The sequence below is a fragment of the Schistocerca nitens genome, chromosome 2, assembly GCF_023898315.1.
Source record: "Schistocerca nitens isolate TAMUIC-IGC-003100 chromosome 2, iqSchNite1.1, whole genome shotgun sequence".
Taxonomy (NCBI): Eukaryota; Metazoa; Arthropoda; class Insecta; order Orthoptera; family Acrididae; genus Schistocerca; species Schistocerca nitens.
The window spans coordinates 969,471,893-969,484,960 of NC_064615.1; the positions used below are offsets into that span (position 1 = coordinate 969,471,893).

The 13,068-nt window shown below is 38.5% G+C and overlaps 1 protein-coding gene across 1 annotated transcript in view; it reads right to left on the reverse strand.

Moving 5' to 3' along the window:
* LOC126237296 (cullin-associated NEDD8-dissociated protein 1) overlaps positions 1–13,068 on the reverse strand; it is a 165,061-nt gene that overhangs the window by 64,421 nt on the left and 87,572 nt on the right. The window contains exons 15-16 of the mRNA XM_049947252.1: positions 3,754–3,905; positions 216–376 (exon numbers count right to left, since the gene is read on the reverse strand). Coding sequence (XP_049803209.1) covers positions 216–376; positions 3,754–3,905 — 313 coding nt within the window. The remainder of the gene's footprint in view (positions 1–215; positions 377–3,753; positions 3,906–13,068) is intronic.

Sequence of the window (13,068 nt, forward strand, 5' to 3'; positions counted from 1 at the left end):
CTATGCAAGGTTCCACTGTACATCTTTAAGTAGTAAATATTTTCAACTTCAACTTAGTGAAGTTACAGACACATCTGAGTAACACTTAATTCCTTTGGAGGTTCAAACATTAGCTACAATACAAACAGTTTGATTGAAACCAAAAATTCCAACACAAGACTAGGAGCAAATAACACCACCCTGTGATAGAGTTAATATATTGCTATACAACTTACATGTGACGGCCTATTTCTCCTATGACCAACAAAGCAAAAATATGTTGTGCATCATTTCGTGGGTTTTGTACATTTCGCAAGAACTGTTCCACAACAGTCAATGCTTCTTGTCGCCATGTTACTGTCAATGCTGCCACACATTTAGCAAGTGAATGGAATGCCTGAAATAGAAGCATTGTAAAGTGGTATTAATTACTACAAAGCCTTTTCCTCTAATTATGTAAACTAAAGTAATACATCTCTTCCCACCCCCCTTTCTCATCATGTATGCAGTTGGGTGAAAAACGCAGAAAGTGCACAGTTTTCGCCTGAAAATCTGACTCCTAAATACTTCTGGAACGCATTTGCAACAGATGAAGAATGTCTATTTACCTGTATCACAAAAACTGAACAGGTGGGCCCTTAAAGAGGGGGAAGGATAGGGATTGGAGGAAAGAACAAGAAAAACAGATACTGTGTCTCTAGGCAGTGGAAATTTCAAGCAGTTTCTTCTCTAAAGAAAGCAGCAATCTGGGATACAATGATGAATGAAACAGGTAGGAGTACGCAAAAGCTAAGTTTTATGGAATTTAAAAGAATTTCCTCCACAATCAAGTATATCCATAAAATAGCAATGTAGGACCAATACAGGCCTTCCAGTAGAGGAACCCATGTGCCAACTTGTGTAACATTAAAAGAAAGAAACGAAGTGATTAGAAAACTCATTGCCAACAGATATTTCTGTCATTCACAAACCATTAATTACCAATGAGTGTGCATTCACCTACTAAAGACCCAGATTTGGATACAAAGTGTTGGCATAATATTACAGCTTAGAGAATGGAACCAAAGCTAACAAATCAATAGAGACACGAAAATAGTCTGAAGAGAGGTGTAAGAATAATTGAAAAACATTAAAAATATCCAAATGGCTGGAATGCAACATAATAAATGGAGATCCATGAGACATTGGCAGAGAAAGGGATAGGAATCTTTTTCTCTAAGCACAATAACTTTATAATATTTTGTATGTTTAATATTTGCCACAAAATAGTGCATGGGGGGTTTAGCAGTCTGTCAATGGCAGCATCATTAGAGATGGCGCACATACTAATCAGTTGCATGGTTTGGTACAACAGGATTAAGAGCTTTCCTGTGAAACATCTCTTCTACTGAACAAATGCTCATACCACTTAAGACCGTCATTTTAGAGCCTATGTTTGCTGCACTTTTTTGTTTTAGTCCATACTACTACCTCTGGAAGTCTGTTGGTGGCGTTCTGGTTAACCCTCTAAATGTAACATTGTATTATAAATGAAAAGCTGAGACAAGACAGATTAAGGGAAGATAGAATTTCGAGAAATTTTGTGCCAACAATTCACAAAATATGGTAGGATGAATATGACAAATTCTGCGAGACTAGTTTCTTCCAGCATATACAATGTTCAAACAACGTTTGGGAATGCAACAAAAGCCAATATTTCGACAGCAGCACAACCTGCCATTTTCACAACTTAACAGTCATGCCTTGAAAATTGGCAGTGTGCGCTCCTGTCTAAATATTGGCAGTTGTCAAAATCACTTGGCTGCATTCCCATTACATTCTCTAAACATGAACACGTCTGAGTTAATTGGTGTAACATCCTTTAATTATTCCAGTTGCCCAATAAGGTAGTTGTAAATGATTGAGGGAGGCTTATAGCACATTACCATTTACTGGTCACAAATTTTTACAGTTTACAAGATAAATCAACTGAAATAAAAGCACAGGAGCTAATTATAATGAACCACCTTTAGAAATAGCATTTGTATGCAAATACACATTGTTGATGGTGAGCATACCCTACTTGTGAGAACAGTCTTTCAGAAACTATGTGGCTATACAGCTCAAATATTTACATGCAATTTTTTCATAGCTTCGGATAGGTAGTATCAATGATGTGATTCCATATTTCAATTGGATCTTATTAAGATCTAAGAGGCGATCTTTCTGATGACAATTTAACTATGATGGTTCCTGTTTCATAATTTAACAATGGTTTGGGTTCACAGTCACGAAACATTTTTTAAATGAAAGTCCTGTCATTTGACTGTGTAGATCATTTCTTCTACTGTACAATCATTATTTTGGCCTTTGGCTATTTTCAAATAACACAATGTTGGGCATAATCAGACTTCTCTAATCAAAGTAATAATTGAAATATGTTAAATTTGGTTATATAATGCAGGTGTCATAGTGCAGAAATGAGAACAATTCACAAAGCATCTGGCAGATGTAAAACAAACATTTGTGACACACACACACACTGAATAACTGTGCAATAAAATGCTCAGCAAAAACAGTTGTTATATGTGCAGGCACCATTATCTCAAGCCAAGTCTTATCTTGCCTAACATTGTGTTGCTTGAAAATGCCCAAAGGCCAAAACCAAGTTTGTACAGTAAAATAAACAATACACAGAGTCAAGTGGTGGAACTTTTATTTAAAAAGTTCCCATTTCAGTTTGCAAAAAAAAAAAAAAAAAAAAAAAAAATAATATGGTTTCCCTGTTTTCCAACAGGAATATATTGCCCATCTCCCATACCTTCATTTCAATGGCTGCAAGGAAATTCTTGATGGTTTTGATTGTTTTCGAACATGCTAAAGTATCTTGAAAGTGTGTTCTCTTAATTTAGGATCAAGCAATGTAGATATGGCTGATATGTTAACACACACAGGTGGTAGCGTTCGTTTTTTTATTTCTGTTATGATGTTACTCTTCAGATTCTCTCCACTCATCTGCATTGGCTGCATACCAGGTATTTTGATACTGAACGTACTAGACACCGGTATTATTTTACTACTTGCAACATATTTTTCTACACAAATTTCATGATTAGTCACTTCTATAGGCCACAGAACGTCACAACCATCTAGCAGATCTACTATATCTGTGTCCATTAGCATGAGTGGTCCACTAGCATGGCAATTAATGATATTAATCCCTGGACACAACTGCAAAAAATCTTTCAATTATATAGAATATTGAAATTAATTAGTATCTGGTCTTACTCCTTTCTCAGTTCATTACTTGCTATTACGCTTCATTTAAACCAAATTAAAATACTTTTCAAAGCAGTAATTAACTATGGTAGTTTGTCAGTCTACTGAATGAAATGTTTTGAAAAAAAAAAAAAAATTAAAATATGAGCATGTAGGCAAACCAAGATTTATGACTTTCTTCTAAATGCTATTTTTATTCCTTTAACCAATGCATTGATGCCGTACGTTCAGAAAGAGACTGATTTAAGTCAAGGGAAAATTATTAACAATGTTAACAATTATGCTGGTTTTTACCACCATCAAAGGTCGGTATTTTGCTATTAACATAAGTGTTAAGACATTTTACAGACTTCAGTATCGATACTGAAATATCAATTTCTGTAAATATTTATGATCATTGCACATCCATATTTCCAGCTAAACAGTTCCTCTGTTCTGTATGCATGATATTCACTACTTTAAAATACATAAATTTTGTAATAGCTGGAAAAATATACAAACTGCTCTGAAAATTACCTGCTTGTGCAAAATCAATACTGGCGTTGTGCTTTCACCACATTGTGTAATAGGAGCAACTAACATAGAAAGCAAATCCCTGAAACCAAGGCCTGGTAATTCTGCTTTCACCAATGCTTCAAAGAACTCCAACATTGAATTAAGTGCTGCTCCTGTCAACAAAATACAAAAATTAACGTCAATGTACATCAAATAAATTACTCGAAACTACAAATTTACTTGGCAACAAAAACTATATAACTGATATGCCCAGGAGCTAATACAACATCAATATACAGATTCAATTTATTAAAACCCCTCTCTGCAATCAGTAAAATAAAAAATAAAAGAATGTTGGCTCTACTCAATAAACCATTGACAGAGTGGAAAGGAGATTAATACTTGTGGACCATGTGATAAGCAAAACTGATAAAGAGATAAGATTTTGTCTTATATCCGCAAATTCTTTAGCAACAGATTTGTTGTAAAAAATGTTCTCTGTGAAAATGTAACACTGAACTTGTACATGATTATAAGCTTTCAAGAATGTAGTCCAATGCCTTGATCAGGAAATCAAATTCTTGAATGTTCGGCAACACCCAACAAATGTGGCAAATACTGCGGCCTGTCAATATTACATCAGGGACAGACTCCTACTCGCCAGATACAGGAGATGTTGAGTTGGCGACATGCACAACAAAAAAGGACTGCTACGCATTTGATCTTTCAGCCACAAAGCCTCTTTCTAAAGTAGAAAACACACACACACAAATTCACACAAGCAAAAAACACACACATGACCATTGTTGATGATCACTGAGGCTGGGCAGCATAGAGCAGCTGTACGTGATGGGCAAGAGCCTGTGGTTCGGGGTTGAGGAGGAGGCTAGGGCAGAAGGGGTAGGAATAGCACGGTAGGGGTAGGAATAGCAGGGTAGGGGCAGGAAAAGATCTAATGCTGCTTGTGGAAGCACGCAGGGATGTGGTGGGGAGACAGGGTAGGGCTGTTCAATGCAGTCGGGAAGCTTAGGAGGGAGGTGAGGAATGGGGAGTGGAAAAGGAGAGAAGCAGAGGGGAGTGGAAAAGGAGAGAATCAGAGAAGGGGAAAAAAGACTAGTTGACGCGTTGATGGAAAAGAGGGTTGCGTAGTGATGGAGTGAGAGCAGGAAAGGGGATAGGTATGTGACAGACAGAGACCAGTGAAATGTCACGGTATAACCATTGCCGTCACTTGCCATCACCAATTTTCAACCACATACCTTAAAACTACCCCCCTCCCTCCGAAATAAAAAAAAAAATCATCCTTTTGCCATCATGATGATACACTTCTGATTTGGTTTCATGGCTGGAAGGCAAACAACAGTTCACTGGTCACAAAAAATAGTATATGTCCCACCATAACGAATATGCTAGAAATGGAGAAGGAATAAAAGCAATCCTTCTTAAGAGATTCTAATAGAATATAAACCAGATGATCTATTTCATTGACCACTCAGTTTATCACAAAATCATCCCAAGCAGACCAGTACCTCTAGGTACATTTTCCAATGCCAAGCCAGAAAAGAGCTCTCTTGAACACTAATACACAAAGACCCGAAAGCTTATCGTATAAAGAATACCTCAGAGCCAAAATAAACTATCTTACATCTATTGAGATTAAATGGCAACTGGATACAAAATTCAGCCCACCAGTACATTTGTTCAGTCAACACAACAGAATTATCATCACACGTCACTGCTTCCTTTTACATAATATTCAATAAAACAGAACACATCACAGACAATGGATTAAAATTAATTTTTGGCAGTTTAATACAATAAGATGTTGCAACCTGTGAAGAACATTCATACTCTTAGAGACGCATGTGTTTATAATATTCCATGTGAATACTGCAGTAACTGTGGGACAATATTTGTACCATTTCCAATAGCTGTTCCTCATAAAATATAGAAATCTAGAAAAATCTGTGGCAAGCAAACTGAGCCTCAAGAATAAGCCTTTGACCTTCCTTGAATACACACAGATTCCAGTGCAAGTACACAGATTCCAGTGCAAGTTTCAATTTACTGTGTTTCAGTCATCGAGGACACACACATTTACTACTGACAGAGATATCCACTACTCATTTAGCAATGCTCCAAAAAGGGCATTTAATACCGAGAAATTACAGACAATATGCAACATCCTGTACATTGTTATGAGCAAAATGATGCTAAAATGTAACCTCTGATCACTGTGAGCATCAGTATATCTTCTGTGGATTCCCAGAATGTCTAACAGTCTGTTGCTTTCTACATATAAGCATCTGAGGGTATTGCCAAAAGCTTGGAAATTTGCATCAATCTGAAGTGACATTTTCACCTTTTATACTAGTTAATCTGATTTCTAACTCTGTTTTACTAAGCACAGAAAATGCACTAAAAAGTTAGTTCCAATTAGAGATAGAGAGTAAATTGTATCTACAGAAAAAAAGTAAGGATAGCTCAAACTCACATGTACGTGATGTGGCGGAAAGTATGTATTACTTTCACTTCCCCCTTCCTTTTTCTACTCATGAATTGTGCGCGCAAAGAATGAGTGTTGAGAAGATTTCATGCGAGTTCAAATCTCTCTCTACCTTTCCTTTCATAGTCTTTTCATAAGACATATGTAGGTGGAAGTAATACATTGGCTGTGTATTCTAGGAAGTATGCACAAAGAATTTTAGTGGGAAACCTCACCTCGATGTAAAATGGCTCTCTTGTAAAGCTTGCCACTGGAGCTGGATGAGTATTTCCTTGATGTTTTTGCGCTTCCTAAACAAACCTGTGATGAAATACATTGCTCTTTTTTGGAGCTTCTCTATTTCCTCTGTTCCCAGACTGATGTGCAAAATTCAATTACACTTCCTGAGGATTCTTCCAACGAATCTCAGTCTGGCATTTATCTTTCCTGTGATTTGTTTTATGTGGTCATTCCACTTTAAATTGCTGATGTCGAATATTCTAAGATATTTAATGGAGTGAATGTTTCTAGTGCTTGTTCAGCAACTGTGTAAACATACAATAAATAACAGGTCCTTTTACCCATTTATGCACAATATGTTACATTTTTATACGTTGACGGTTAACTACCGCAATCAAGTGTCGATCCTCTGCAGGTCTACCTGCATTTCATTATAGTTTTGAAGTCCTGCAAATGCTCAAAAGAAAACAGCACCATCAGCGCGTACAGACCCATGGAGTTTCCGATGTTACCCAGTAGGCCATATATAAATATATATCCACTGTCCCATCACATTAATGTGACAACCTATCAAAAGCCTGTATAACAATCCATGAGATGTGCAGGAAATAAGTCAATGAGGGTCTAGAAGGTACTGACAGGGATATGGAGCCATGCCATCTCCAGTGCCATGGTCCTCAATTGAGGATCCATGGCACGAATAGCTTGATCAAGGTGGTCCCACAGAGTCTTAATTGAGTTTAAATTCGGGGCATTTGGTGGCCAGGGAAGTACAGCAAGCTCAGCATGGTGCTCTTCAAACCACACACGTACAATGTGAGCTGCAAAGCATGTTGCTTTGCCCCACTGGTACATGCTATTCCATAATGGCTAGAGCATGCAGGTAAGGCCCTCCATCCTGGAAGCTTCCAAACACTGTTGTGTAGAATGTTTGTTTCTAGATGTTTCATGCCATACCTGCCAACGGCAATCTGTCTGATGGAGTATAAAAAGTGATTCATCTGAAATGCCACCTGTTGCCACTCAGTTGATATTCAGTTGCAGTACTGGCATGTAAATCCCAGACTTTGTCAACTATGGTGCCATGTGAACAGTTTACGAACTCAGCTGTTTCAGAAATTCTTCCATCCAGATAAATTATTTCATTCTCACATTACAACAACAACTGCATCATTTCCGCATCTCCCTGACACTTTATGTACCCTCTACTGCTAGTGCTGCTGTGAGTGGTTCTTGCATGCTGACATCTGATATAGGCTGTGGTCACATTAGTGTGACTTGACTGTGTATACAGTGAAGATAATGGTCCACCACTCCTTTGGGGTACATCTTAAGTTACTTTTCATGTGAAAATTTCTCTCCATTAAGTATCAACATTCTGTGTTCTATTTGTTAGGAACTCTTTAGCCCAATCACAAAGCTTGATTTTCTGTATGATTGGGTTTTGTTCATTGGGTGATAGAACAGAACTGTATCTAACACTTTCCATCAGTCAAGGAACATGGCATGAACCTGGGCACCATTATCTACTGCCTTCTGGGTCTCATGGACAAATAGAACTAACTGCATTTCATGTTATTCTTGTTTGCAGAATCCCTGTTGAATCCCACAGAGATTTCCTAGGAGATTTTACATCTCTCGGGAGATTATTATACACAACCATAAAACTTGTTTTATGCATTCTACAACCAACTGATATCAGTGATATACACCTGTTTGATGATCATTCTAGGAAACGAGAATGACCTGTGCTATTTTGTAATCACTAGAAATGCTTCATTCCACCAGTCTGCATATTCTGTAACTGTAAAGGCATTAAGTCCAGTCACCTTTCCTCTGTTTAACGATTTCTGTTGATTTTTGTCCTGCAGTCATTTATTTTAATATCTGCAATTTTGACATTCATACAACTGAAAGAAGGAACTGTAGAACAATTTTCCTCAGTGAAATAGTTTCAGAAAAAGGAATTTAGCATTCTGGCCTTCTCTCTGTCATCCTTAATTTTGATGCCTTTATTGTCGAGTGTGGACAAATGGCTTTGATCTGTTCACTCATTTAACAGGACCAAAACTTTATACGTTTTGTAGAATTCTCTTACACTTCATCCATTTAGTCACAAGATTTTCAGTATCCGAGATGAATTTTTGATTTTGACCCCTTTGGTAACCTAAAATCTGTTTCTTGTTGCACTTATTAAGCCGTAGTATCTTTCTACCCCTCTTTACATTCATATTTACATCCACTCTATCAGCAAACCTATTCATACTGTGCTGTATCACTATTAACATACAACTAACATTGACACAAAAGCAAACCCGACAAGGAACCAAGCCATACTAAAAGTACACTTTAGGACGAATGTTGTCAACAAGAACTTTACATAAATGAGACAAATTTATTTCCAAACAAGACACACAGTAAATACTGTCCACACATTCACTGTCATGCAGGTACTTTCCATGCAAATACAGATAAAAAGATAAATGATAGTAAGAAATGAAACAAAATGCAGTTACTCTGAAACAATATCAAACTTTTAATATGTTCAGCTTGCAAACGGATTACTAAAATATGAGGCCTATTGCAGACTTTCCTAAATGTATTAACATGTGCTGATGTTACTGTCCTGTGTATATGCACCACTGCTCCTTAAAGCAGGTGCTTTAGCGATGAATTTACCTTGTTAACTTTGTGTGTGCTCTATACAAGTTGAAACACACAGCTGCTCATGTTAGTTCACATTCCAAATATTCAAACGCAGAGAGCCATATTTCCGTGTCAAGATGCACAACATCCAGCATGTCTATTAGATTTTCTGTGCCTGTTTGTTGTTTTTCTCATCTCTATTTTAAGTTACTGGCTAGTGACTAAGATTGATTTATGCAAAGAATATGGTACACTGCCATGTCCTGCAAAGAAGAACTCTGAGATTCTCACTGGAAGTGACACTGAGACTGAATTCTTCAATTGTGATGACAGTGATAAATCTTCCAACAGAATCTCAAGGTAACAGTCCTTAGCTGTGTGTACCCATCTGCCTGATTCTGCAAGAGATGAAAATGTTTCTGAATCTGAAGCACCTGAAAGTCATATCAGACTGCTGGGTGGAAAAGTGCATACTTGAGCAACACATTATGCTAGAAGAAGTGATTTTCGTCCACTTGTGGACACGCTTGGTGGTTCAGCTTCAGCAGACAAGTGTGAATTAGTTCAAGATACAAGAATTTTCCCAAGATTTGTAACAGAACACCTGTTGAAATCTGTAGCAGATGAAACTACCAGACATTTTTACACCACAGTAAATATGTCAAAATCAGTGCAGTGTCAAGGTGGAAAGAAATAAGATTTAAGGAGCTGTATTCCTTCACTGTTAGTTGTCTGCTAACAGTTCGTGTGAAAATAATGAGAATTAATGATTATTCATTTGCAAATGTACTTTAACTTTTCAGCAAACTTATGTCTACAGACTGTATCTTGTTAACTTTGAGAGTGCTTTCAGTCAACTGAACCAGTAACATAGGAGAAAAGTTATTCAAAATTTGAAATGTTAATAAAGTTCATGCAACATTCCACAGCATACTTCATCCATATCAATACCTCTCCATGCCAGAAGCCTATTATTGTTCAAAAGGCAATTATCTTTCACAGGATATTCTGTTCAAACAAAAAAGTTTGGAACAAAACATTTCTGCTGAGCAACTGACAAAAAATGGTCTTGCACAACTAACAGAGAGTGGTGACATAGTGGCAACACTCATGAAAGAGGGAGGACACACACACACACACACACACACACACACACACACACACACACACACACACACACACACACACACACACATTTCATGTTGACAATCAATATTTGAGCCCAAACCTTCTGCTCTGGCTTTATAGCTATGGAATAACCACATCTGGCACTGTTCATAAGAAAAGGTGCAACGTACCAAAACTACGGAGCACAATGAAATAAGGAGAATTTTAGTTTATCTCCATTGGTGAAACGCTTGCCAGGAAATGGTGTTATGAAAGAATTTTTTTATGCTACCTGTAATGCCACATGAATTGGAGAAATCCAGCAGAAGAACATGTGAAAGAAACCACAAAGTGCTGCAGAATAAAACTCTAGTATGGGGCCAACTGACTGCACTTATATACTCTTGAGTTCCACTAAATCAATGTGAAGGAGTGAAACTGTGCAGAAGGTTCTTTTTCCACACACTGCACATGAGCATTGTAAGTGCTCATGTTCTCTAGGCTGACACAAGGCGAAAAGTGACCATAAGCTGAGTTTTGCCTGTCTCTGTCAAGATCAATTTAAAATATGATGCCACTAAACAGAAGAAAGCTGCCAGAGGAAGCCACTCTGATAATGGGAGTTGTTTACAAATCAATGGGAAGCATTTTACAAATATCACTGAGAGCGAACACTGAAAGAAAGGTATGCCAATGGGTAAACACACAGTTTGCTCAAAACAAGAAGTGCACAGAGAAACCTCCAGACGAGTATTCGCATAAGTCTGTTGCTGTAGAGAACATCAATACTATGAAGAAAGTGTTTACCTCACCAAATTCATCCCCCCCCCCCCCCCCCCCCAGGCAAGCACATGTGCCACGAAGTTTGTCCAAAGAAGCACTTACTTGTGTGTGGTTTGGAAGATATTTTACATTTGGTTTTTATCAGTTCACAGTTTATACGTGGACAAGGAAAAAAATTCCTTGATTTTTTATGGATTTCTGGTGAAAAATACTGTTCTTCTCAGGTAAAATACACATTTTGTGTGTCAGGTAACAGCATACTTTCCCTCGGAACTGTGAAACTTATCAATCCTTTGAATGGTAAATATTTTATACACCGGCAGAGAATGTAATGGCACTTTAGGAAATGATACCCAGCAAAAAAAAAATCTTCATTTTGGAAAGGTCTTTAACATACCGCAATGTCTATAATGCATTTTTTTGTGTTGTGAAAGTACGAATACAGATTCCACCAAACAACACATTAGTTTAAGCATTGAAATTAGGATAGCAATGAATTTTTTTGGCCAATCATAGCTCGTGTCATGTGATCTCGCCAGCCAACAACAGCAGACATTCCAAGCATAGGACGTGATGTAGTCAGTCAATAGCACGAACCTTGGGATGTGGTAGGAGACTGGAAAGATAAGGCACAGGAGATTTGTTTTTACATAAGCCATTGTACAAACCTTTGTCCGCAGGTAGGCTTATAAGGTCGGGATCAGTTTTTAGATGGTGTAATGCAGTTCTTTCTGTGGATGTAAGGTTGGTTTGCAAGTTGAGGGATTTGGGGAATGATGGTGATGCAAGGTTCGAGGTTAAGAAATTCTGGAAAGTTAACAGTTTGGGGGCAGTGGCGGTGGATTACAGTTGGACGGAGGAGTGAACTGAGTTAGGCAAGGTTCAATATTGGTCTTCGGTTGAGTCTGATAGGTAGGGTTGGTGGCGAAAAAGTGTTTCCATTGTAGGGACCAAAGCAAGGAGAGAAGGTCTTTAACAAGCCCAGCATGATTGAATTTGGAACTGGAGCAAAATGGTGAGACCTTTGGAAAGGACTGATTCACCAAATCCCACAACATGCAAACGAACCTTACATCCGCATTAAGAACTGCAGTCCACCGTCTAAAAACTGATCTCGGCCTTATAATCCTACCTGCAGACAAAATCCCAAACACCGTTCTTTTGAACCGAAAGGATTAACTGGCAGAAGGACTCCACCAGCTGTCAGATACTTCCACCTACAAACATTGCCACAGTGACCCCATTCCAGAAATCCAGCATGATCTCCAGCCACTACTCAAATCCTTAGGTCCATCCCAGAACCTCTCCCCAGAGTGCACCTCTCTACTCACCTGGACTACCACCTTCTACATGCCTCATAAGTCAATAAACCTAACCACCCAGGATGCCCCATTGTGGCCGGTTACTGTGCCGCCATTGACAGAACCTCTGCGTTCACAGACCAGCACCTTCAACCTATTACCCAAAACCTATCCTCCTATATAAAAGATACCAACCATTTCCTCCACTGACTTTCCACAGTTCCTGTCCCTTTACCACACGGTGACCTGCTCGTCACTATTGATGCCACCTCCCTGTACACTAACATTCCTGAAGCCCATGGCCTTATCGTTATTGAACACTACCTTTCCCAATGCCCGACAGATTCCAAACCAGCACCCTCCTTCCTAGTTGCTATGACACACTATGTCCTCACCCACAATTACTTCTCCTTTGAAAGCATTACCTACAAACAAATCTGGGGTACAGCCATGGGCACCCACATGGCACCATCCTATGCCAATCTATTCATGGGCCATCTACAGGAATCCTACCAAAAAACCTAGAATCCTAAACCCCTCACCAGGTTCAGATTCACTGATGACACCTCCACATTCCTCCAAAACCTCAACAACTTCTCCCCCACTTGCTTCACATGGTCCTATTCAACCCAACAAGCCACCTTCCTACATGTAGCCATTTTTGAGGTGGACGTCAACATCAGTACCTCCACCCATATCAAACATACTAACCACCAGCAATACCTCCACTTCGACAACTGCTACGCGTTCCATACCAAGCAGCCCCTTCAGTAC